This window comes from Anser brachyrhynchus (assembly GCF_964034855.1).
Source record: "Anser brachyrhynchus genome assembly, chromosome: 13".
Lineage (NCBI taxonomy): Eukaryota > Metazoa > Chordata > Aves > Anseriformes > Anatidae > Anser > Anser brachyrhynchus.
Window position 1 is genome coordinate 16,010,232 of NC_137708.1, and position 27,695 is coordinate 16,037,926.

The 27,695-nt window shown below is 42.1% G+C and overlaps 1 protein-coding gene and 1 long non-coding RNA gene across 7 annotated transcripts; one reads left to right on the forward strand and one right to left on the reverse strand.

The window, feature by feature from the left end:
- Window positions 1–619: 619 nt before the first annotated feature.
- LOC308177254 (SLAIN motif-containing protein-like) lies at window positions 620–27,030 on the reverse strand. 6 transcript variants are annotated; one of them, XM_080554185.1, is made up of 10 exons: window positions 26,846–27,030; window positions 26,086–26,186; window positions 24,404–25,128; window positions 14,533–14,669; window positions 11,907–12,056; window positions 6,907–7,047; window positions 4,646–4,963; window positions 4,280–4,417; window positions 3,795–4,113; window positions 620–1,780 (listed from the first exon to the last, which is right to left on the reverse strand). In XM_080554185.1, the coding sequence occupies exons 3-10, from the start codon at window positions 25,108–25,110 to the stop codon at window positions 1,714–1,716; spliced, it is 1,977 nt and encodes a 658-aa protein (XP_080410311.1). In that variant the 5' UTR covers window positions 25,111–25,128; window positions 26,086–26,186; window positions 26,846–27,030; the 3' UTR covers window positions 620–1,713. The 6 variants fall into 6 exon arrangements, with proteins under 6 accessions (XP_080410311.1, XP_080410314.1, XP_080410313.1 ...); XM_080554188.1 differs by having other exon boundaries at window positions 24,404–25,157; XM_080554187.1 differs by lacking the exon at window positions 26,846–27,030 and adding an exon at window positions 26,562–26,810.
- LOC308177265 lies at window positions 7,054–17,111 on the forward strand. The gene is made up of 2 exons (XR_013938959.1): window positions 7,054–10,021; window positions 16,314–17,111. It is a non-coding gene; the product is annotated as an uncharacterized lncRNA (long non-coding RNA).
- Window positions 27,031–27,695: the final 665 nt, after the last annotated feature.

Here is a 27,695-nt window from a genome sequence, read left to right on the forward strand (position 1 = left end):
AGAAAGAAACTCTTGCAATTCTCACTAGCTTACATGTATATCTCTTTCAGCAGGCAACAACCTTAGTCTCAAAGCTTATGCACCCAATGCAAAAAGCTGCTATTGTGTAACTGTTCTCTCAGCCCCTTGTGCAAAAAGGGCAGCTAACACCAGTCCTGCACCAGCATTACCTTTCTAGGAGCAGTCAGTAGGTGATGCCGGAACATATTCATGAGAGCTAGTCTGAAACTCAACGTGATACAACTCTCTTCCTCTTTTTACCTTTCTAAAGCAAACTTGATGCAAAGAGTGATCTCTGCTGTACGGTGTCCTGAATGGCTTCCTATTTGGAAGCAGTTTCCCGTATTTTCTTTTGCTTAAGCCCTTTGTGGACGTTCTCCTTTAAGACATGAACTGAGTGCTATGAATTGTTTTCCTTTGCTGACACCTACCTCATTCTTATGAAATCCAAGGAGCTGAAAGGTAAATACCAATACTTGCATCATAAAGCTCTGTCTAGGTAAACAGATCTCCAAAGGAAGTCTCTTGAAAGAGCTGAAGCAGACTTCTGTAGTGCTGGGGCTGTCATGAAAAGCAGCCTCATTCCTAGCACAAAAAACACGCAGTCAGGCTCACTGTTTGAGTAAGGCAGATCTATTTCAGCACCATAACATTTTATTAAACTACACTATCAAAATCACATTGATGGCAGGGAGAACATTGCTATCAGTGCATATTTTGTGTACTAAGACTGTAGTCATAGCCTCCAGCACTTGCTGAGGAAAAGGACATTGAAACAGAATCCTTCATAGCCAAAGAGACGGTAGAAAACTCTTCTACAAAAATGAGGGCAGTTAGGGGCTAGTTGTAAGATCAAAGGGAACCACTTCAAGTCAAATCAGTCAGTGGGAGCTATTTTTTTTAAAAGTTTACTTGTAACTGGTGTTTGTTAACTTCCTCATATGAGATATGAAGATGCTGATAAACAGCAGTTTTCAAATAGCATCCCCTGTCCCTGCAACTGCCTGTTCACAAACCCACACAAATATTGTGTACTGCTCCTTCACTTGTGAACTGTGATGCACACACTTGAATACAACAGCTTGAAGTATGCTACAGTTATAAAAACCTGCTTCATTTCCTAGAACAAACAATAAAAATTAGCAGAAATACATTCTATACAGAAGTAAAAAAAAAAGTTGTTTCAGACAAATATTAGAATACACCAGGTTGCAGTTAAAAAGTCTTACTTCTAACACCTATACAGCTATTTCTAGTCTCCCCAGGCCACCGCCATGTAACACGCCACAGCAGTGGCTCAAAGCTGCTTTCTGGCACAAGCAGGGCAACCAGCAGCCTTTCTAAGCAAGCATCCTCAGGAGCAGTTCATAAGAAGCTTTTTTTGTAACAGGCCTTCCAAAGGGCTGCAAATAGAGGTTGATACGAAATAAGGCTCTTTTCAGTCTTCATGCGAAGACTTGTATTTCAGTAATGTTTTGAACGGTGGGAACGTGGTAAAGCAGTTGTATGTTCCACCGCTCAGGACAGGCTCTTGACAGAGTAGTGGAAGGCGAGGATAGTTTGCGTTCAAGAGGAGAGGAACTATACACATCAGTCCCAATGTGATGGGTCTCTCACGTAGAGGATTGTTTTAAAATAATGTTCTCAAAGCCCAGCCAGCTGGGGTTCTGCTTCACAGAGGGGTTTGGCAGTGCATCGGCATTTTGGGTTGTGTCAGTAACACCCATCCTTCCAGGAGTCGTCCACAGTGTTCTGAGTGGTCTTTGCTGATTGAAGAAATCTGGTTTGAGAGACAAAGAAGTCACTGACAGCTACAAGAAGCAAAGTTCCAAGTAATCTGTTGGTGCACACAGGAATGAATGCATGTGTGAGGCTTCAGTTCACACTGGGCTTTTGCAGCACCTGTCATATGACAGTGTCAGCAGCAGCCTGCCGTAGGTAAACTGCTGCAGTCACACAGGTACCCAGCCTGCCCAGCCCCTGCACCAGGAGGCCCACGCAACAGGTACAGCAGCAGCTATTTCAGGCAGCTTAAAGCAATTGAGTATGAATAAATACTTCAGCGGAGACCTACTTAACCTGCTGTGCTACATTATGAGCACTGTTGTGGGTTTTCCCACACCTGAGTCTAGAACAATTTTTTTTCTTGCAAGTATGACTGAATACATGAAATACAATCAAGTTGTATCTAGAGTACTGCTACAAGTCAAGCACTTAAAAAATTCCCTTTAGTGTGCTTTTGTTGTTGTTGTTGTTGTTTTAAGTAGTAGATACAAGTCAATTTAAGGCTATAAGCAGACATTTAAAAATCAGAGTACAATATTCCTTAGCAGGCTGATATTCAATCAAGTTAATTTCCCATTAAAAGTTCACATTAAAATTGTGCTGCAAACAGCTGTAAAAAAATAGCTTTGGGCAATTTGGTAGGGGGCTTGCCACAGACAAGAATACAGCAGATGGCTGGGGATGATGGGATAAGAAAACATTGCTCAAATGGCATAAAGCAGTCCATGCATGTAGTTGTTAAAGCCATTTTAGAGGCTTTAAGGAGATTGGATATGTTCTAACTAAACAGCTGTTGCTTTAGACTATCTGCAAACTTCAGATATCCACTGTCTAAATATTTAAGTATCCAATCACAAAAGCCAAAGAGCTAGAAATAATTGTAAAACAAATCCAATTGCATCATACTGGATTAAAATACAACCTCAAAATCAGTTCACTTATGCAACAAGAAAAAAAGTTACGTTTTTTGGATACCATTATGTTTGCTTTTTTTATGAAGTTATTTTAATGACATAGCACAAATCATCAAGGTTTGTCTTAAACATATTCCTATTTTCCAAACCCTTCTAAAAACTCATTAGGTTTTGGACAATGCCCACCTAGAGTTCTAGCTAAACACTAAAAAAAAATTATTTTACAAGCAGCAAAGTTAGAGCACCACAGTCAGTCATCTGGGAAGTTTATTATATTAAAAGAAAACAGAGTTTATTAGTCTTTTGAATGATTTTTTCTTCTTTCCCCAAACCAGATGTATGCACCAAATAAAAATGTTTCATAATGTTCATTTCTTATACAAATACATTTGAGCCTACGGCTCCATACTTTCCTGGACAACTAGCTTTGTTTAAAAAATATATAAATAAATAAAAAGATTTTTTAAACTGATGGAATACTGAGGCACAGAATATTGTATGACTTGGTCACAGGGCATTTAATCAAGAAGCTGATGAGTTCTATCTCACCTATCACTTCACACATACATTCACTGAACTTAATTTTAGTGGTATTTAAAGGAACTGCAACCCTTTATTTCCTGACTGGCAGCAAAGTACTTAAGCTCCACGAACATAACAGCTTTGTGCTATCCTTTCTTTAATGGCTTCCCAACCCTACATCTAAACATCTGTATTAGAGCAGAGTTTAATTCCCATATTCATGGTGATCCATAGGCAGACACTGTATTAAACAAAATCCAGCCAGGTGCCTCTCATGAGAGAGATTTAATGACCAGTTTGAGAATTCCAAAAACAATTTCCCTGTTTTAGCTATGATTTTCTGAAAATACCAGGACAGACATGCTAAACTATCATGTCCTACAGCTTCACCTGCTGAGACCGTGAGATCTGAGACTCAAGCTGTTTTCAGTAGTAGACATCAGTAGGTCTAACCCAAGTTTATATCCATGGCATGCTTTAGAAGAATTCCACGATGAACATCACTCTATTAAAAAAGTTTCTAATTTGTGAAATAAAGGCAGACATTCAGGTCCATGAGTTTTAAGATCTTACCTCTTGGACGGTGGCGTCAGCTTGCTCTTGGGCACTGAAGATCCTCCAACAGACGTGCGCGCTTTAATGGGTGAATTTTTGGCCACAGTGACCATGTTGCTGCTTCTAGTAGCGGAACTGCTACTGGAAGAGCCTGTGCTAAGCGAAGAAGCCTGTGGCTTTCGAACTCCGCTAACAGGATTTGTGTAACTGCAGGCTTTTACCGGCTGCCTGGGTGTTAACAGAGAGTTTGTGCACGACCCGGCTTTCATTGGTTGTCGCACTGTTAAGGGAGACTGCCCAGCACTGGAGGAATACCTGAGCTTACTGGGAGCCAGACCTAGAAATGGAACGACAAAGAAAGAATAACCCAGTTGGCAACAGTATTATAAGAACACATCAGGACACAAGGCGTTTTAAAGGCCTTGGTTTTAGTCAGGGAGGTTTAAACAAAAAAAAAAAAAAAGAAATGCACTACAGCAATGTGTGGAAGGCATTGCACTGACTTGCTGATGGTTGCTGAATTCTTGAAAGTCGACTGCTTGGCACCTGCAGGTCCGACTCCAAGCTCCGGCTGCTCCTTACAGACTCTAGAGATCGAAGGCTCGTTCTGGCTAGGTTGGGCATGCTGTGGCGCATCTCCTCTGAAATCAAGAGCAAATTCACTGTTTGCTGCTTCTGGTAGCAACCAAGAGGTAAAACTGTTTAGACTATTAAAAAAAAAATCTATGTACTTAAAAGTAGACAGGTATAGAACTAATTCCTGAATTAATCATTTCCAGTAAATAACAACACTTTCAAAATGAATGCTTCAAAATATATACTTTTTTTTTTTTAAATTAACTTGTACCAAGAGCTCATGACTAGCTTACCTTCACTGTTCGCGTACTTCAGCCGGTCTTGCATTGGACTTTGCACAGATCTCCTTGGGGGGCGGATACGGGAAGTAGATGCCCTACTATAATCTGCACTGGAAGAAGGGGACTGGCATCTGGGTGAACTGAGCGGAGATGGTGAGTATCTGTGAGCACTACGGTATGACAGGGAACAGTCATAATCATCCTCATCCTCAAGGCTGTATGTATCGAACTCCTGGTCACTGTAGGTTCCTCTTCTCAGGGAGTGAAGGGAGGCGCTGGAACTGCGACGTGATACGGAAGCAGAGCTAGAGGCACAATCCTGACGGAGACCTGGAGGCGGAGGGCAACATAGCTCAAGGTCATCATATGTTAAAATAAAAATTCCTTACCCATAAGCAATACTTGTATCAGTAATTCATTTCACCCTTGAAGGAGACTCAAGCTAATATAACTGTCTTTACTGAAGGCTCTCTCAGCACACTGAATCCCTAAGCTAGAACAGGAGTCACCCATATCAGCATTGTTTAATTAGAGCAAATAGTTAATGTTCAAAATGACCTAAATTACTCCTTATATCACATACATGAGCAGCTGTGCTTGTGGACTATATATTGCCATGCAAGCTCTGTTAGGTGAGCTGTGTAAATGAGTCTAAATTACACTATGAATTTTTCAGTGTAGTTAATTATGCACCCACCAGCATTTCAATGTGAAACAAAGATTTGAACTTCTGCCTCCAAGTGATAAAAGACCTGCATTTATTGATATCCACGGTGCATCTACCTAGTTTACTTATAAGTCCTCACCCAATTTGTGCCTTTATTTAAGATTTCTTGCCTAATAAAATGCAAGCAACTTCTTACCAGTAACTGATTTAGCAAACTAGTTGATTGGGCTTTTGAAAAAACTGGTTAGTCAACATTCTGAAAAACTCTCTTCTCGCTGCATTCCCTCCATCGCAGGGATTAAAAAAATATGTGTAATTCTCTACTCACTTCCCTTCACAATACAAATATGAAAAGGGTACATAATTCTGGGGATGAAGCAATCTTTTCATAACTCACTAGAAAGTTTGTGATGTGACAGGATTTCTGACATACTTTTTTTTTTTCTTTTAAAGTGATCACAAAGCGTAAGAAAATACTTGAGTTTAAAAAGAAAAGGGCCGTTACTTGCTTTATTCACTTTAACAGAACTTGCTGCACTCAAGCATAATGATGCAGTAACATGATCTTTTGCTCTTTTTGGTCTCATATTCAAATTACTGTTTCATAACATCTTTTATATTTATAAAGGTACAGTACTAAAAGGAGGTGTTCATCAAAAGAAAAACAGACTTTCATTTTCTGTTTCCGGTAAATCAAAATCAATGATTAATTTGCACAGACTACCAGATCCTACAATTTTGTTCCACCTTGATCTTCAGTCAGGACTTCTACAAATTGCACTGAAGTCAGCAGTAAGTTTTTACCAGTAACTTAATGGGAACTGGCTCACAGCCCTGAAATCCCCACACTCTGACGCAGACATGCTTTATGCTTGGTTAAATTTGCAGAGCTGTCTCTAAGCACTTTACCAGAGAAAAGCTAAAGTTGTAATTTCAGCTCTTTCACTGTTAATGCTCTTGAACTCTTGGTTTACTCAACACAGCCATAGAATACAACCTGCATCTTCTGTGAGAAACACAGCTTGTAAAATTCGGTTCTCTAGACAGCTTCTAATACGATTTCAGGCTGCAGTTAGGCAACCTTGTTCGGAAAAACAAAAATTTACAAGCAAAACTGTTCGCTGGGTTATTTTCTCAGCTGGATCAGTTCCCCAAACTGACACGCACTGCAGCTCCACAGCTGCTCATGTTGGCTGAAGCAAGGCAACAGCAACCAGTCAAGCAACTCGATGAGCAGCTGCTGTCTGAACTGCCACTGCTACGGAATGGTTTACTCATGAAACCTCACCTGTATTTGAGAGACGGTCTGGGTTAGAACATTTTGAAGACTAAAGGGTGCTTGCACATTTAACGAGGTTGGGGTTTTGGATAATACTTTCAAGACTATTCTCTGTTTTAAGAGGTATAATCTCGAGAATGTTACACAACTGCTAAGTTTAAGTGGCAGTTTGGGTCTGTAGACTTTTAAAGGAAGCCCTTGCAAAACACAAAGGTTACAAATGATCTATTAAATCCTTTTGTTGTTGGGGGAAGAGAACAGTTGAAATCCACCTACATTTCTCTACAATTCTAAAACTGTATCACACAGAAAATCACTGTCACATACTTTCTTCCTGAAGGCGTGCCATAACCTGGACATCAGTCAAGTCCTGCAGTTTGTATCCCATAGAGATGGAGTCATCAGATGTGCTCAGCTCACTGTCCACAGATGACTGAGAGCTCAGTGCAGAATGCATGCTCAAGTAACCTTTAGGAGAGAAGAGGAAGAATAGAAAAAACATTCAACATCCGCATACAAAGCAAGAACGAGCAGAAGAATATTTATTCCAGTAATAAAAATCAGTACAGTTATGAAGTTGAGGTATGGTTGCTAGAAATAATTAAGAAGTTAGCAGTGACTTGAGAATGCAATGCTCAGGGTTTTAACCCGCAGTTCTAAGGAGGCAGAGAGTCTGTGTGGGGAGAAAATTGCCACCTTCTGGACAGAAGGTAACAGAGATATATATATTTGTAAGTTCAAACTTGCCAATAAGAACAGTATTTATTATTTCTGCCTATTTTGAGGAAGGGGCAGCTATTGACTTAGATATTAAGCAGCAGAGCTACATGAAGCATCTGCTAACGTATTGATGAGCAGGAGGAATAGGAGTAAAAGGATCCAAATGGCTTTCACACTACAATACCTCAAAAATCATTCATGCCATTTGCTTACGTAAAGTACAGTTTATACAGGATTACATCCTCCTCGTTTTAGAGGTTTATATGCTTCTTTCCTCCCATCAAAAAACAAATTCTCTTTCTTACAGGAAAGGATACAGCTTATACATACAGCAGGTCACGGAACCTTTACTATAGCAATAATAAAAACCAAACTGGAAGGATCTTTCTGCCAGAGAAGCCTTTCATAAATCAGGCATTAGAAAGAAGAACAACCAATTTTCCTTTAAAATAATAAATAATAATAAAAATAATCATAATTAGCAAGTGCAGACCTTCACCTGCTGTTACTTTTTCTGAGGTCAAGCAAGGCAGTGTCTTCCATGGTGTACAAGCACTACTACTTGCCACAGAAATAGGAAGACAAGAACAAGTCGTGTAACTCATGAGTTATACTGGTACTTGTTCTTCAGATGTAGGCAGCTTGCAAATAACCCCGTGTACACAAAAGTGTGGTATCACAACAGCTTTTGGGTTTCCTCCAATACTTTTCTCCCTGGCAACTTGCTGTTACTGCAGTAAGGGTAAGCATCACCAGCAGTTAGCCCGTCACCATCTGTAGATGGCAGGCAGATGCAGGCAATGTTACAAGAGTCTTGCTGCCATTCCATCCACATGAATTTCAGCTCGGGGTAGTATCTTTGAAAGACAGCACGAGAGCTGGTGAATGGTTATTACACTAGCCTTCCTCCATCTTCTCCCATATTAGAACATCCATACTGCTTTGTATATATAAAAAAGTATTACTAGAAAACCTTCTGGAAACACAGGAAGGGATTAATGAATCTCAAGCCTCTACACAGCAAATGTGCCTGTCCATGCTGCTTGTTACAAAATACCACAACACGCTCCTAGCATAACTAAGCCTCAAACCTTCCAACCTGTAGAGCTATTTTAAGAGACAGCACCCCATTACCTTTGAAGAAATTACAAGACAAGGTTGTCTAAATATATATAGTACTAAATGCAAAGAAAAAAAAAAAAAAAACCACACAGAAATACAACCAGATAGAAGATAAAGCTGTAGATATGCGAGAGCCTACAAACACTTGCCATCACTTGAAGCTAGAGTAGGATTAAGGAATACAAATCCTGCTCAGACAGAGATTCAAGCTCATCACTGACACAAGAAGCAACAAGTAGGCTGTTACAGCATCAGCAGATAAATCAAGAACAAAACGTCAGCCTCCCATAGCATCTGTATGATGTCATTCACCATCTTCACTTTAGCTCAGTTTTGCTATCTGTTTTCTAGCGAAAAAAAAAGGTATTGAAAGCAATGCAGCTACTTGACTAATTCTCAACAATACTACTCCAAGTGACACTTGAAATAAAACATTTTGTCTGTTCTCAGCAAAACGTCTACAAATCATTCCTGAACAACCCTTTCAAACAACAGTTAACTCCTCTTGTGCAAGAAAAAGCAGCAGATTCCCAATGTGATCTCTTCAAGATTTTCTTTTGCACCAGTTGTTAAGGGTAGTAATGGACAACACTGAAAACACACGTTTCAAATCCAGGTGTAAAACAAGTTTCCTACATGGATATTTCCACCGATGAACTTCAAGCTCCTCATCTGAAAAGGTGTAACATTTTTCCAGTTTCAAGATGCTTACATATTGCATAGTACTGTGACTGTGGTCTAAGGGACACGTGCGTGCATTACACAACCACACTCACCCTCCAAACCAAGACACTCCAGTATTAAGACTGAAATTAATTCCAGGGACTGCACCTCTAGGATGCAGTATAATGAATAAACTACAGGTGCTCTAGAAACATTTCACTGATTAAAAGAGGAAGGCTGAAGTGCTCTGACGCAAGCAACAGACAGAATGACAAAGTACTACCTGACACTTCAAACCCGGGAAAAGGACAACCAACTTATCTTGTGTTAGTTGACAGACAAGATGATCTGCCAAATATCAACATACTCCCCTTTCTGGCTCTCCAGAAAAGGTTTAAAGACATTCTGAGGCCAAGAATAACAGACTTCTTTCTCACTGACTGAATGTGCGTCAGTCTAGTTCTCCTGCGACACCTGGGCTTCAGCATCTCAAAGGAAATGGCAAGGATGTCATAATGTAAGCCTTACCCTACAGACATGCAGTCTGCTTGACTCACTGTATCAACTGTTCTAAGCATGCAGAAGTAGTTGGAATTTAGACCTTGATATTATTTTGAAACCTTTTGCAGCAATAAAAGCACAGAAAACTGTTTCCATAGAAGAGAAGATGAGACTGGATGGGAAAGAAGAAATCAGGAACAATTTTTAGACCGTAAGAAACGTTCATCAATTGCCTTTTTCAAGTTATTTGTTAGTTGACAAAACAACATTAGTAATAAAATGAGAAACTACAGAAGGTTAAGAAAAAGTTTCTCCTGTCACACTCTCGTAGTCCGCCAGAACAACTTCAGAGGGAAAGAAGGAGAGATACATGAATAATGAATTATTTTAAAATGCAGTACACACTCTGTATGCAAACTGCTCAGAAGAAACTCAGGTGAGTGTTTGTATCTTTGTAATGGTCTGAATTTGCTGGCCTTCTGTAAGTATATTTAGATGTTGATACTTGATTGTTATTTGTGGACAGGGAAAAAGAAGTTATTGAACAAAATATACATCAGGATTATATAATTTATTTTTTCTTTCCTGTTGTGACTATCACCTTCCAGTTTAATACAGGTTTTTTAAAAGCAAATTTCCTGCTTTAGTTGCGTGTATCTCCTTGCATTTCAAATTACAGGTCTATTTAGAAACAGTCAAGAAGGAAGGAAAAAAGCCATAAAACATTTACATCCTATCATCAGAAAAATCTGTAGTGGCTCAACATTGCAAGATGAACTGATTATGGTTTTCATTTCAGAAGCTTGGCAATACGGATTTTGTAAGAGCTTTAAGTTACTGTTGAACATTTTTCCACTCGAACTGTTAGGAAAGCTCTGTTTTTCTGAGAAATAAAAATAGATCCAAATCAATCAAGTTGAAAATGAACTTTGAACTCTGTCAGCACTTACACAAGGTATGTGTTTTCAACAGCTGAAATTAAAGGAGTGGGGAAAGGGAAGAGCCACAGAACAGGTGCATAATAACCCTACGGGGAAATGACCTGTTCTATGCTCTCTCTTTATGTGGTACTCTTAACAACTTCAGATTTGCAAAAGTGGATGAAGAATTTTAGAAGTTGCACAGACGCTTCAATTTTAAACAACAGTAACTGTTTCTATATGAAAATGATGAGGTCATAAATCTAGATTTAAACCCTGATGCTAACCATCTTCATATTAAAAAACAAGAAAACCTATTACAAATAAAAAAAGAAGTTGATTTAGAGCATTTTTCCCTGAAGAATTCAACTCTCAAAAATAATCAGGTGTACATGCATCCTTTTGTTTACAAAATAGAGCCAAGCATTCGTTTTTTTCGTGCTATTTACAGCAGAAAACCAGCAGATCTCCTGCAGCTGTGAAAACATCCATATGCAAGGTGGTTGTTGTTGTTTTTAACAGGTTCTTTTAACGTCAACTTTCAAGCCAGAAACTGTTAAACATGCTTTATGTTTTTAAACATGCAAATTAGAATATAGCATTCTCCACAAATAAATAAATAAATAAATAAAACAACCAAGGAGGACTCTTGATAATAAGCGAGGAGGCAAAGCATTTCTACTTGGAAACTGAGCATAAAGTGCATCAGGGATCAACAATGCTACTGAAAGAGCCTACATGGACTCTTAAGGCTGCAGCTTAAAAGCAGACGCAGACTTGAGGCCAAGGCATTTAGGAGAAGCTTCATTATTATAATTCATTAATATAGGCTTCTAACAGGAATTTTGTACAAGTTGCCCTAAGTTACGAAATCTTACTCCAAACACAATGAAGTCTGATGGAAAGCTTCTGCTATTTGTGTTTAGTTTTTCATTCAGACAGTTTACAGACATGTCCTGGACACCATGCGTTTTCTCTTAAAGCACAAGGCTTCTTTTTGACTATATTAATCAATATTTTCAAAAGAAACTTCACAAGCTCAATCCAAAAAAACAGAAACCAAGTAACTTTATATAGTTAATACCTACATATAACAACATTATTCAAGACAAAGGTGTTTCCCCCCCCAACGGCTGTTTTCTATTTTAAATCTATTATAATTAGTACAGTTTAAAAGGTATTAAAAGTTATAAAAACAAAAACAACAAAAACTACAAGACATTTAGAATGCAAGGAGGTTTTCTCCCCACAGTAGATGAAACCTGGACAAGAGAGCAAATTAAAAGGAGAAAACCCCATGGGTGAACTTACAGCTCTTGACAGCTTTTCCCTGTGTCCTTTAGTAATACTCCTTGCATTTTAAACACCACAGGGTTGCACTGCTCTACTGACATGCCATACCTGAGCTGCCACAGGTTAGTAGTGCTTTGTTAGTCGATTTGAGATGCCCGGGAGAGTTTAGTGCATTGCTAGAGGAGCATGTCTCTGTATTCAAATTATGTGCGCTTGGTGATGCCAGTGGACTGCAATACAGGTTTTTCCATCTACTGGCTAGAAGGAAAAATACAGAAAAGCCACAAAGGTTATCAAATTATTAAAAAAAAAAAAAAGAGCATAAGTTAAAGAAAGGCATTGGGTCAAACAAAATTAAACGTTGTAAAGGATGAACTTTGAATGAGACATCCTGATGGCGTCAGTTACAAGATACAGGAGGCAAAACAGCGCCTGTTCCCTTGGCTCACTCTCCCCTTTAACTTGTTTTTATCACTTCAAAAGAATTCCAAGAATAACTTCTGAAAGCATCTTTGAAGAAGTTGTATATTCCTGAAAGTTTCAATGCTGGTCTTCAAAGATGACTGTTTCCATAAATATCTGTCACTTTTACACTCTGTCTTCATTTTAAAGAGCTCCATTGAACTTTATGTTTAAACGTGTATCATTTTGAATTCTTAATGACAGAATTAAACCAGCATCAAAACTATAAAAGCTATGACTTTAAATTAAAAGGAGAGCAAATGACTATGAAAAACAGCTATTCTGAAATATTTATTCAACACAGACTTGCATGCAAGTTAGTGAAACGATCAAAAAGAAGCCAGGTAGCAAAACTCAGTGCATCCATGCTTACTGAATTTGGAAATAAGCAGCTACAACATTAACAAAATGACTCACTCTGTGATCTGCATATATTCAAGGGGCTGCTGAATTACCCACCCCTGAAATCCAGAGAAGAGCAGCTGAGGAAGTGAGTGAGAATTCACCAAATAAACACAGTTGTTGGTCGCCCACCTCCCCCCCAACACACACAAATATTAAGTATTGTAGTTAAAAAGAAGACTACAAATAAAAGCTTGATACATTTCAGTTAGAAAACAGAGTCAATCAAATCAATCTTCATTTAAATTGTTAAGCACAGATGGTTTATAGAAGTAAATGAAGTTTGTTCTCAAACTACATTCAGTTATCTTAAATCAGGAATTTCAAGGCTAAACTCAAAGTGAGCCTGGTTGTGAGCTGCGCCAAAACACAGTTAGGATATAAACTTGAGAAGCCAGCAGCCTCTGGCTTCCTATCACTGAGTTAGAACTACTGCTCAACCTGAAATCAAAACGATTGTGTTCACATAGAAGACAAAGCTGGCACCCACGCAGACAACTAATTCTCTACCAAACTGGGGGTTGTATTTTCAGCAGCTGACATCAAAATGCTAAAATGTTAATTAATAAAATGTTAATGGACTCCAAAGTGTTAATTCTTGCAGAAACTTCACTTTTTAGAACACACAGCTAACCGCTGCTTTGTGTTTAGGTGCTCGTGATTCAAACCAGACTGATGGGGCTGCAGCACGTCCCACTCTGCAATGCTTTTCAACGAAGAATTTTTAGAAGAAAACAATAAAACTAGATATCCCTCCAGCTGCGGGGAAAATCACAGCTGCCTGTAAAGAAAGCTATATGATATAGAAAGCTACACAACAGAAACAGATTATTTATTCACTTCAAATCCCTCAGTGTCTTGGCTATGAGCAATTCAGCTCAGGACTTGCACATTTTAAATACAAACCAGGAGAGCATTTGAAAAGACAAAGGTAGGATTATCCACCAGATGGTTTCCAGGTGAGGGACTATGGATATGTAGAAATAAAATAACTTCGGTTCTGTAATAAACTATGCATCCGTTCTCAGAGCTCTTACATCAGTGAATGATTAATACGGGATTGATCCTTCTGTGCTTTGAAAAAGGAAAATAAAAACATCTCCCTGCCCTGTTTTAGAGAATGATAAAACTGGAAGCAAGACTAGTTTCCCAACTCACACCGTTTCTGCAAGTTACAGGTCTTACCATTTAATTATTAGAAGCTCTTAGTGTCAGACAATTACTTTACTCAGGTAATAACAGTAACAATAAGATACAGTAAAAATAATCATCATTAGAAACAGTCAACATCACTACAACTTTTTACTTGAAAAAAGACGTAGCAATGGATTTATATAACCACCCCCCCAAAAAAAAAAACCACACATTTTTCGTATATATTTTTACATTAAAGGTTTTTAAGTATTAACAAAAATCAGTTAAGAGTCTGAAAACACTGATAAGAATTGTAGTGTTTTTAGGCTCTACACACATTAAAAGAACAGAAAACAAGGTGGTCAATTTGGCATTAAATTTGTAGTGTCTGTATTTGCATCTTAAAAAGATACATGGAGGCAAAACAGCAGGGTTCCTCGTTCAGTCTATTACTTGCAATCAGCACAGTTTTCTTAACGTTTACAGAACAATCTCTTACCCTGGTCAGCTGATGGTACTACTGTGGTAAACCAAAAGCAGGGAGGTTTTCATACAGTGACAAACACTGCTGTACAAATACGCAGTAAGAGCACAACATCTGAGGGTGCTGCCTCTGCAGATACTCTCCAGTACAGTAACTGCAAACTTCATGTCTCTTTATTACTCCTCGATAACATAAAGCATGCAAGCGGAAATAAAAAGACATGTGAAGAAGCAAAGCCTGTAGCTGACATACCTTGATCCAGCCTGTTTATCAGAGTTCGGCAGGCTGCTTCGGTCTCAGGGCTGGGGTTGTCCAACACCTGGCGGCACCATTTTAAAGGCGAGCCCGTTTTCTGGTCTGTGGCAGCTTTTCTCGGGGACACGTACAGCCTTTGTAAGGATTGCAAAGGGACAGCAGAAACGCCCATTAACTCACGCACGCAAGCACAGAAGTAGCATTTACTGAAGTATACCTAGCAGTAAGCTAAGGAAACGTTACCCAGCTTAAAAACAGGGAAAAAAATTGCAAACTGTGACTCAGAAACCAAATGTACTACCATGATAGTTAAATTCACTTAAAAGACAGCTTCACAGAGAAATACACAGCCTCTGCAAAGCAAGCTTCAGGCCTGACATGCCGCAATACTGCTGGAACTTTTAAGCTTGGAGTTGAGCACCGATTTCCATTTGGCACACTCGCCATCACCTATCGCCCCTTCCTCTCCCTCCATCCCTCCCCTCCAAAAAACATCCCATGACAGAGATGGCAAGGGTGACAAGGTGATTCTAATCTGATCTTCATCTTCTTTTAGAAGTCTTTAAATGTTTGGTTGGTTTTTGGTCTGTTGAAAAACCCTACAGGTCTGGGTGTTAAAGCTGTATTACACAAATGTCTAACATTTGTCTCCTGTCTTGTAACAGCAGCTCTCAGGCAGTGCACGAGTAGTATAGAGACTAGCCACAGATTGACAGGATAAGCGATTTAATTAAACACTTTGGAAATCTTCAAACAATTAGGGAGTATTAACTGTACGTTACCTTTCCTTTTTTAAATTGTTGTGTTAATTAAGTTCTAACAACACCCAAGTTTTTGACAGTTTTAATACACTTAGCATCATTTTGCAGGACTAGACTTATGTATAAACAGTTTAATCAGCTTAGAGCCTTGGGTTATTTACAACTGATTATGTGTAAAAAAATCTTAACTATCCCATAAGTAGACAATTTCTCTCAAGAAAGGTCAAAGGGTATAGTTTCTGCATATAGTAATACATACCTTGCTTCAATATTAGAGTTCCACTTAAGTTGTCTTGATCTGCGCATGCTAAAATATTTATTGTGCTATGAATGCATTGCTACAAAAAGGTATTTAATAGAACATTCTGGAGTCATCCAAAGCATTATACAAAAAGGATTCACAGGTAGGGAAGCGCGTTCTGAGATGACGAACTTTAGGACCTCCGTCTGGGCAACTGATGGAAGGCTCTGAGAGGTGATACCTCTGAGCTCAGTAAGAAGCAGAGAGCAGACTGCTGAAAGCAAAAACTTTTCTGATCTTGTTAACAAGGTCGTAAGACTCTCAACCAAAGGCTCAAACTACTGAATTTGGACTGAAGCATACCAAAAGATGTAGGAATCTCCCAACTCTTCAAAATCTTTGAGCTACCGAATACCTTTCAAGAAGAGAGATGCTTTGAGACTAAATTTTTGGGGTTGAACATACGAGAAGCTGTTGGAGAAGGTTAGTTGTTCTTTGCAGACACAAAGTCTGCGGCTCCCAAGTCCATCTGTCTCAGCAGGGCCTGCTCAGTGCCCCTCTTCTAGCAGGAACATTGTATGCTGCGGCAGCGAGACACATCAAGTCCTGCTCTCGTTACTCCTCACACTGATATCTCATACTCAATTCAAAAAATATCCCTTCCCCCCACAAAACTAACATAAGTCATCTCATATTTTAGTAATTATCCCACTAATTTCAAAAAAAAAAAAAAACCCTCATGTTTGAGCTACATAAACATTCCGTTGAACTCTCAGTTTTCAGGTGTCCTACCCATGAAAGCGATGACTGGCCTAAAGAAAACAAAGAGCTGTGATATTTAAAATACCATACCAACATCAGAACGTCCATCTAAGCTACGGCCCTGTCCCCTATCCTGCACCCAGGTTCAGAGAATGTAACAACAGATCGACCCAGAAGCTGTCCTTGCACAGAAAGCTCTCCAGGACTCCCACACCTTTGCTATTTGGGGCTACCAGAGCGAGCATCTCCATACACAACAGCTCTCTACAGATTATTTTTTTTCTTACCACCTTTTGGATCCTTATCTCTCTTCTTTTAGCACCCCTGGCAGCCAACTGACACGCTGGGACACCTCTATTCGCTTGCTGCAAAGCTGTCACCTCCTGTTTACTCCTGATATTGCCCAGTTCTTGGGGAAGGGGATACCAGTGGAAGGCAACTATTCTCCATTGTCTCTTGACACGCCACTCACAACTTTACTGATCTTAATAATATTCTTGCCCCTGGCCAGACCCTCTTTCTGGGGAGCAGAGTCAGTCTACGTAGCCATGTCTCATGCAGAGGCTTTTTCATAGCAAGCTTTACATAAAACCACACACAAATAAAAAAATCCCAAAGCTAATTTGCTATGGGGAAAATAAGTGCTGAAAAAAGGGAAGGCAATATTCCCGAACATACAATATTATCTCTTATAAAAGACTCCAAAAGCAAGCCTTGCTGTTTCTGCACGGGCAAACGAGCATTACAGCCACTCAGCCTGAATAAAACAGAGAAAGCGAAGCGCTCGCTCTCCCTGGGTTTGTTTTACAGTACAGACCAAAAAAGCAGCAATAAAACCATAAAAAAAAAAAAAAGAGGCCAACAGCCTCCTTAGGGCAGGTCACGCTGTTCTTTGCTTATTTTAGGTTTAGGGAGAAAATCTTGCTCTACTTCGGGAAGTACGTGTTCTACTCAGCTCCTTCTAATCACGTTTCTACCCAGGACCGCACCAGCAGAAAATTACGATGCTCGTTTGATTGCTGGAGCCGCTTCCCCGCGAGGCAGAGCAACCTGCTCCGCGGTCTGCCAGAGGGCTCATTTTTTCAGCTGACAAGTCTATCGGCAAGAGATGGCCTCACTTACGATTTAACTAAACACAATTAAGTAAGGACAACTCAATTTTTCAGAGCACTGCCAGGCAATTTCTAGAAAGATTAACGCCTTCGGAGGAATTCTGCCTTGATTTCATGAAGTCTGTGCTGCCATTTTCCTTTTTAGCAGCTTTGGGCAAGGGTTCCACGCTCCCCAAGCTAACTCGTCACAACGCACTCCCACGGCTTATTCTCCCACAACTCCGCACGCCATCAGCCGACAAACTAAACCCACCTGCCCCACAACCAGAAGCGAGGATCTTTCTGGACAATATTCAGACCTGAAGGTCTGTCCTTACTACTGCCTCCCCCACAGTGCCATTCTCCATCGCTCTGGTGGCACAACGGCCACAGCAAGCGAGGGAAGTTAAGACAGAGACATGTTTGTAGCCCAACTTGAACAAGTTTTTGTCTGAAAGAGGTTTTTGTGACAAAGTAAGTTCACTGTGCTCTGTTTCCAAATATGCAGGGTTTTGTTTCTGGTAGTTTCACCCTGTGAACGTGTTTGATTTGTCAGGATAACTTAATCCAGTAATCACTGGAAAAAATGTACTCAGGCATGCCATTAAGCGTGCACAAGGCTGCCAGTTTATAAGTCAGCCAAAGGCTTTGGGGTTTAGCAAATACCTGCTTAGTGAATAAGCTTTACCTTGCGCTCTGTTCCAACAACTCAGCAGTTTTTGGTAGCAAGCATGTTCTGTTTAAAACAGCAGAAAGTTATGCTTTGAATATTTTGTCAAATCACAAATGAAAATTAACCAATTGTTTAAATAGTTCCAAGGCCTAATACAGAGTTCAGGAAGCAGACACTTGGGCAGATACCTATTCTCAGTTTGATATATTGGAGATTTGCTGTGTCATTCATTAAATATGAATGAGATTTTCTACAGCTTCTGCGAGGAAAACCTTACACAATGCATCCTTAGTTTCTCCTTACTCTGCATGCATTTTGCTTTCCCTATCAAGTATTTTGTGAAATGCGCCTCCAGTAAGAGGCAAGCGGGTTTAGTTGGGCAGCGAGCATGTGAGCATGTATTCTTCCCTTAAGAATAATGGAAGAAAAAGTATTTCAAAAATAAATCTGCAGCATTCTTTGCAGTTTATTCCAGTGTACTAACAGCAAAACACCCTCTAGCAATTTTCGAGTGTTACAGGATACATGGGAGCCAGTAGCCACTATTGTTTGTTTTAGAAAATACCTCCTTAGAGAAAACAACCAAACAAAAAGAATCTAGACAATACTATGACAACTTTCTTAAATTGAACTCTTCACTAAAAAAAGCTTCTTTACAATTTAGTAACGCATCAGATCAATTGTAAGAGCAAAAGCCAGCAGTGACTGAAAATTTAAGGTCCTAATCTTGCAGAATATTTACACGAGTCAACCTGTATATCATGAGATGAGAAATGGGGCTGCAGGAAGTTCTATAATTAATACACTTGTAAGTTAAATTGAAAATAAAATGAACCCCGGTTGTTATGACACAAGCTTGGTTTATTACACGTCACCTACAGGCACTTAGCACCAGTACACGGGCACTGACACATGGAAACAGAAACCTGAGGTAGCTAAACGTGTTTAGAACAATTTAGATTTATAAGGTACACCTCCACGGTGCTAAGAAGGCAGCTAAATTCTTCTATAAAGCGAGCATTTCAAACACACAATGCACTCATTTGCCTTTCCTTTATGTATCAGCCTTCAGAGAGGGTGGATTTTCAGATTTATTACTGTGCTGCTGCAGTTCCCAGTCTCAAATCTAACACCGCTGTTGAACAGAAATATCAGTAATGGAGTGCTGTGGAAAGCAACGGCAGAAAAAAAAATTATATATATATATATATATATACATGGTCGATGAAATGACAGACAAAAGAAATAAGGAGAAAATCCCCATGGAAAACACTCCTCAAACACAAGCAGTAGAGCATTAGCTAAAAGAGCAGTTTGAGCTTTCATTCCCAAGAAACAGAAACCGGAGAAAGGAAAAAACCAGTGCGCAGCAGATCCCAGAGGCAGCACCACCTTTTTATGTCTCTCTAGTGACTAATCCTGCTGAACAAACCGCCAAGAATCACGGCACTAAGTCGGAGGAGCTTCCAACACCGCATTAGCTTAATCTCCTGACACGGCCACCCGTCTGTAAGAGCGATGGGCACCCACGGGTCCCGTAGGGGAGTGGGGCAGCACCGCTCCTGCTTCAGCCCCCCGAGGCCCCACAGACGCCCCCCTGCCCACCCTTCATTTCAGAGGGAGCCCTCATCCAGCACCTCCAGCGCTTCAGGACAAACTCTGGCATTTCAGGCTTCCCCCATCAAAAGTAACCGAAATCAAAAGGCTGCATTTTGCACGCAAGCATCAGACAAGCTGGTAGGCTCTCCTTTCAGCTAACTCCGCTCGGGCACTGGCAGTTACCAGCACTGAAGGCTGCTGATGGCAACGCTACCTTCGAGCTGCACAGAAAGGTCTTGAAGGAGCTCCTCTGCCCAAGCATTGCGCACAGCGGGTCAGACGTTGCCCCAAACATCCGAACAGCTTCCTACAGCTAACACAGAGGGCTGCTAAAATGAGCTGGAACACCAGGAAATGGTTTTGGTAAGTCATCAATACATTATTGCCACAGAGCGAGCTGATACAGTATTAAAAATACCTCCAGCAGCTTTTCATAAGCTAACCTGTCTGAAAAACTAACACCGTGCAAGTTACTGTCGCTAATCATGCAGTTGTCGGCAAGGGGAGATCCCTGGAGAACTACTGCATGGCCTCTGAAACATACAAAGTGAGTCTGGAGGGAAGGCAGTTGGAGCTCTCCCCAGCTTAGAGGGGGAAGATGTCACGTTTCCAGGACGCTGTTTTGGTGTAACACCTGAGTTCTGTGCAGAACCCCTCGTCTGGTGGGACTTCTCCAGAAGCTTCATTCCCATCTCTGACGGCACAAGCTAACAGCAATGATACCCTGCAGCGTATTGAATTAAGCGCCGTAAAACTTGAGCCAGGGCCAATGCTGAAAACATACGCTCCGAGGAAGCTCCTAAATAGCAATTTATTTGTAGGAACCGGTCATACAGTTGGCTCAAAGATTATTTCAAGGGGTCCCTCCCTGCTGTGTGGGGATCCTGGGTTCAAACAGGAGACAACACAGCACAAAGGTGACGGTGGCACAGCCTGCTTTCAGTGGGAAGACACGATTTGGGGATGGAGACCCTGCAAGACGCGGATGAAACAGCCACATGGGGATTCACCTGAGTGGCCCAGGGATTCATTCTCTTCTTCACCCCAAAAAATAAAAAAATAACAGGATATAAGGCCAAGTAGATTTGTACATTCATGTAGACACCCATTTTACAGCTTTTCCAAAAAGGAACTCAACAATTTTAAAGGAACTTAGAAAGATTTTGTTGAATTTGCATGATTGTTAGGTTTGAGTTAAAAAACAACAAAAAAAAGGCAGAACACCACACTAGAAGTCTACCTGAAGCCCCGTGTTAACCTGCTGGCAGTTTAGCTTTAGCCCCGGGGATGCAGAACTTTTAGCTTAAAGATCATCTCAAACAACAGCAGTAGCACTACTGGGAAGACGTGTCCAAGGGCCTCTTCTTTCCTTCCACCAAGAGGAAAAGGGAAGCTGGTCAAGGCAATGCGTGGATGGAGGAGTTAGTACTCATCCCAGTAACAGAAAAACAGGCGTTAGGGGGGACGGAGATAAAAATTGTCTAATCTAGTAACAAGGAGAAAGAGCGCAAAGCCCAACTTCTTCAATACTTGACCGTTTTTCTCTCTCTCTTTCATGCACCGCCACACCAACAGGAACACTTTGTGTTTCAGAGGTGGGTGGAATTTGAATCATTTCATCGTAATTCCAAATCCTCTCGCCCAAGTCTTACCAGGAAAGATAACTGACAATTTGCAAAGCACCACACCAGCAGCAGCGGTCTGCATAACGAAATGCTGAATACAAATCACCGCATGAAGAACATCAAACTAAACTCACAGAAATTGTAACTTTATTCTTCCACTTGGGGAGTTCGCAGGAATGACAAACGAGGCAGGACGACTGCACGTGTATCCCGTCGGCTCCCTTCTGCCTTTCCACAACCAGCTCAGGAGCTGACGTGCACAGAAGCGTGCCACGAAGGACCGAGCTGGAATCTAATACGGGGCAGAGACCGCTGAAGCCTACGCCAAGCATTGTGCTGAGCTGGACAGCACGGAAAGCCGACTTGCCCTCAACTGGGCCTCGAGGATATTTACAATGTTGAACAGCTACTTGAGAAAGCGACCTAAGGATGCAAGTCAAGGGACAGACACCAAAGAAGCGCAGAGTACCGTTATCGCCTGTGACACCGTACCTCATGTTTCACAGGAGCTCATTCGTCGCACCCTTGTTTTTAAAAACAGCACACAAGACACTACGTCCTGCTGACACCGAGGGAAGCTGCGCTGTTAGCCCAGAAACGCCTGCAGTCTGAACCAAGGAACAGTGGTTCAGCTGCAGTTTTCAGTGGTGCAGGAACCGAGACTCTACCTGTGCTTGCAAAGACCTGTGGCAATTCCTCTGACCCACTCCGTCGTGCTTCCCCGTTAGCACTCTGAGTGCAAGAGGCTTTGCTGTTAGCACAGGTGGCAAAAATCCACACAGCAGATTTTGCTGGAGGTTTCAAACCCTGTAAATCACGAGGGCACCAGCACAAGGCCACCCTCCAGTTTGGGCGCATTCTTAAAGCCGGATAAGTGACACGAGCATGTAAGAACTACAGCCTCTCGCTTTAAATGCTGTTTTTTCCCCATTCCATATTTGAAACTGGTTCATAACTTTAGAAAACTGCAACATAAGCTCTCGGTATTCTTTATGGTATGGAGCATCATCCCACCTACCAGAAGATATTAAAGGAGGAGGTCGGCACACCGAGAGGTCGGGGCCGGTAGCAGCCTGTCAGCTCAGCACCGAGAGGGGAACACGAGCCGCAGGGCGCTTCTCAGAGACCACCAAAAATCATAAATGTCAAAGATGTGCTTACAAGATTATCTTCAATATTAGCTACTGCTTTTTTCCCCATACATATGGTATTAAAAAAGACTGCAACTATGACAATATACTAAGCTATTCGCTTTGACTAATGCGCTGCTTGACATATTTAGTTATTACTTCTGTCCAGGCAGCACAAAATCCCCCCTGTCAGCAAAGCCACCTTATTAAAGTTGATCTTAAATCCGTATAGCATTAGAAGCTTTTCTTTCTTTCTTCTTCTTTTTTTTTTTTTTTAAAAAAAAAAAAAAGAGCACCCACGTAAGCACTGTTATCTGGCTATTGCTGATAGGAACCCGACAATATCAGCACAGACAGCATATGAGATGTTCTTGCAAAGTGAATTTCAGATACTTGGCACTAAGCACAGGCATGCACTATTAATTCTACATCCATTATTAGTTCCTCACTTTCAGTACTTGGTAAAGAAGAACGATGTTATTAGCCACCAACTCAAGGGGAGATTAATAAACTCAGCCTCTGAGTGCAGAATCTCTCCTGGCTTCATTTCACAGTATTCATTGCCCATATAAATCTCCAGCTGTGTCTGGTTTCTTTATCAAGACAACCTAGTTTGAAGAACGTCTCATGTTGTAGGCTATAAGTATATATGAAAGACTGGAAATAAGGAAAATTACCAGCTTGTTAAATACACCAGCTTGTCAAATACATCCCCTTCCCTCCCCCCCCCCGCCTTTTTTTTTTTTAATAAATCTGATCAAAATGCTTTGTAGGTGTGCTAGATTTTCAGTGATCAAGTTAAAATCAGTATTTGGGTGTCCAAATGAGGCTTGCATCGTGACTGTCAGTAGCAGTTACAAACAAATGAGGAGTCACATGTACCAGCTGCAGCCAGGAAAGGTGTGCAGGAGAACTTTCTGACTGCCCCGGGAAAATAAAATACAATTAAAACAAAAACAGCACACGATAAATCAATTTTGAAGAGCACTTCTAACTTTATGAATTTTTTTCCAAAACTAACTAATGCTGAAAAGCAGTCTTCCCGCATTTTGCCATCAGAAAAATGCTTTCCCTGTTTTTTAAATAATAATAATAATTAAAAAAGATTTGAGCAGACATCATTAAGTTACTGAGCTCCATGCCATTTACAAACAAGTTTACCCTCACTTGCAACAGCTAATGAATTTTTCGATTTTACGGCTTGTTTTGTGTTTAGTAGCCATTCTGGAATGCTATCTTCACTGCCAGATTAATCTCCAGCTAAATAAGTTTGGAACACAATTTGTAGATCCCTGAGGCTATCCTACAAAGTCTTAATTTTAAGAAATCTGGATAAAATCTCCAGTCCCAGTTATTGCATGAGCTGGAATTAGCCTCAAACTTTAACTAGTTTTGGAAGGGCAAGGGAAATTAATCTGCTGATTTATACAGCCAGCTGTAAATGAGGCTGCTGGTGGAGTCCTACAAAGTAAGGTCAGTTAAGGATGACATCATTGATCTGTTTCAGATCATGTCGCTAAACAAAAGAAACCGGTTAACTGCAAAGAAACCATACTCAGGAAATGGAAACGGATTCTTTGGCGATATTAGTGAAAGCCACAAATTCCAGATGCTCTAGGATCTCAGTTTGCGTCTTGCTAAATACTTATTTTAAATACAACATTTGATGCTTATGTACAAAGATTAAAAATCCATTCTTCTGCATGTGTTAATGAACTAACAAGGAAAGGAGGATTTCTACGTGTGCTCCAGCAGCTTCAGCAAGTAAAGAGAAGGACGAGCTTTACAGTTAAACTGCTTCAGGAACATAAAAAAGTTCTGGCACAGTGTTCTTAAAAATAACAACAATCAATAACGTCAGGCACTTTCTTGCTGCTAAAAATCAAAGCATTTGATATCTTTAAAGAATATCACATGTTTAGACACAGAAACTTGGAACTGCAGCAGCGCGAGTTCTACATATTAGCAAAGTTTCAAAATACATACCAGCTATCTTCCTCCTCATTGCAGTTCTCAAGTTCTAACACTTTCACTTCATCCAGAGCTGTGTTATTCAAAAGACTTTCTACATCTCCGCAGTTTTCGTTTGGATTTTGTTCATGTATTTTAACTGAGGAATCAATACCGGCAACGACCAAGTTTCCCATAAGCTCTGTGCTGTTACTCCCATCCATACGTGACGAACGCCTAACGTTATCATCAGTCTTCATTTCCGCCTTGTACGTGTTGGAAGACAATCCCTCAGTGGCACTGTTACAACTATACTGCATTTGGGCATCTTTGTCTTTTTTTAAGCAATTGTTCTCTCCCTCCTCCTTCCTGATTTTGCTTAGCTTGTTGTGCAGATCTGCCATTATTTGCAACTCCTGCTTCTCAGTTATAGCATTGATGCTATTATTTATTTCCAACCCATTGAGACCAGAGTCATGGTTATCCACGCTGGTGTGGATCTCGCTTGGCGTGGTCCCGAGCAGGCTCCTGCGGCTCCTCGTTCTTAGGTGCTGATTCTGGATCTCCAGCCTCCGCACCAGCTCCTGCAGCTTTCGCACCTCCTCCAGCTCCGGGCCAACCTCCTCAGATGCCGGCTCCGTGTCGGGGCCCATGGCAGAATTCTCCGTCGGGTCTCGCCCTAAGCCAGGCTCCAGAGTATGATCCTGCTGTATGAGCGGGGCGCTCCCAGGAACTACCATCATCCAAAACGCGCGGCTTCACTGCAAGACACGACAAACGTACAGGAGCTCTGTCAAGACACACGATATTCTAAACCAAAGACTTAGACCACCAAAAACACTGACTTCCATAAACATAACCTAATGGTACTGGGGTACGAGGTGACTGAATTCAATCAAAATCTAGTGAAAAAGAACAAATGCATCAGTATGAAGACTTTCAGCACAAACAAACTACTCTTTGAAACACCTGGGTATGCAACATTTATGCTACAAATCAGGCCATATAAAAGGAGCCTAATTTAATCATGCACAATAGTTCAGTTCCCATCTGGTAACAACCAAAACACATGAGAAAAAACACTGATGGAGCAAAGTCAGGAAACATAATTAACAAGGTACTGACGTCAGACAATGACAGCATTAAGAAAATGGTAAAAACATCCTTTGTTTGCTACCAGGTTTATCCTGCAAAACACACATGCACAAAAACACTTGAAAACGTTTCTGTATCAACTTATTTCAAGGTCTGACTACGTATCAATGACTACAGATAGGAACTTCAGTTACTCTGGTACATGAAAATAAGCATAACTAGTGTCTTTACTGGTGTATCTTCCTGTTGTCATCAAGGACACAGAAGAAAGATGTGAACACAGCAAAAAATAAATAAATAAATAAATAAGGCAAAGAAAATAGAGATAAACAAATCCCCCCGCAGATGACATATGCCAGTAAGCGTTACAGAAGGAAGCCATCTCTTTGCCTTCCTCACCCGAAGCGCTACAATTCATCGGGTGGCTGCGGGGGCCGAGGAGCGTGCAGGGCTCAGGCAGCTTCACACCGCAGCCGTGTCCCAGCCTCCGGGAAGCCATAAAGCGATCCGTTTAACAGTAACGGGCTGCTTCAAAGCACTGCATTTAGCGGTAACGGGCTGCTTCGGGTGCACGCACCCCACAGCCACGCCAACGTTGGTCCTCCCCTGCGCTAGCGATTTACCTCAGCGTTCAGTTTCGACGTGTTTATTTCCGAACTGAGTCTTCATTGAAAAGCCCCCGAGAGGAGATTAACGCTACGTGGAGCAGGTAAACCAGGCACCCCTAAAAAACAATATAAAATTAAATCCTATTTTGCAGATGGATGGCAAACGGAGGAGTGGCCGCAGGGCACGGCTCAAGGGCTCTGCTGCAGGTGCTGCGGCTGCCTTTACCCCGGGATTTGGGCGGCTGGAGCCTGCCTGTTCTTTCTTCCCCCTTCCTCCGCCGCCTGAACGCGGTTTGTGCCGGTGCCGGTGCCCCCGGCCGGCGGCAGGGCGCTCACCACACGTTACACCGAGCGCACAAAGCGCACCGGGATAAAACCCCGACCGGCTCCTGCTTGGGTACCCGCAGCGGAGCAGCCCCGGGGAGCACCCCGCTGGCCCTTTTCTCTCCGTTTATGACAGAAATCCTGCCGGTTCTTTATTTCCTACGTGCCACATGAAGGTGTAGGGCGGCGGCGTGGCTCCTTAGCCACTACCCAGCAGGACCGGCCGCGGGGCTGAGCGCACAGCACAGACCGCACGCCGCCGGCAGGCACCCAGCGGTCCCTCACCCATCCCCGCACGAAACCCCCCGGCCCTAAGGGGCTCCCCGAGCGGCTGGGGGGCGCTCCCCGGGGCACCCGGGCAGGGGGAGCCCGGCCCCGTGAGGGCGGCGGGGCGCGGCCGGGCCGGGCCCTCAGCCCCGAACCCCCCCCCCCAATTTTCCCGCCCTTTTACCTCAGGCGGTGCCCGCGGGGAGGCTCCGCTCCGCCTCGGTGAGGTCCGGTCCGGTCCGCCCCGACCCGCTCCGCTCCGGCTCGATCCGGTCCGGTCCCGCCGCCTTTCCGCGGCGACCGTTGGTCGGAGCCCCGCGGGCCGGGCGGGGAGGGGAGGGGAGGGGAGGGGAGGGGAGGGGAGGGGGCCGCGCGCGCATTCGGGCCGCGGCCACGCCCCCTTCCCTCGCGCCGTGCGCGCGCCCGCCGCCTTCCCGCGCTCTGCGCGTGCGTGGGGCTGGGGGGGGCGCGCGCGGCCCCGCTCACGGGGCCGTGAGGGGAGAGGGGCTCTGAGGGGAGACCCCGGCGTTTGCGGACAAATAAAATGCTTTTGGATTCGTGTCTTTAACTCGTTTCACTTCATTTTTTTTTGGGGTAGGAGAGTAGGTGGGAGAGGGGTGGTTGGCAATTCTTCAAGAACATAATATAAGCGTTATTATTTTTAGAATAAGCTGGTAGTTCGTTTTGGGTGACGCGTCTTTTTTATTAGGGGGGATGCCATGAAGGGATCTGTGACAGTGCTTTTGTGACAGGGGGATGGCAGCTCTCTCCATATAGACTATATAAATATTAAGGTTGGAAAAGACCCCCAGGATCGTGAGGTAGGGGAAGGATGGGCAGTACCACTAAGAGCAGCCACTACAGCAGAAAAAAAATCACCCAGCCCTTTTTATCCCACTTCAAATGGCACAGTATGGATCAAGTATGATCCATACTTGTGGATCAAGTATGGATCCACAGTATGGATCTCCCTTTTGCCCAGGTAGCAGCCAATTTTTGTGTGTGTGTGGCTATCAGATCATAAATTTGCTGAG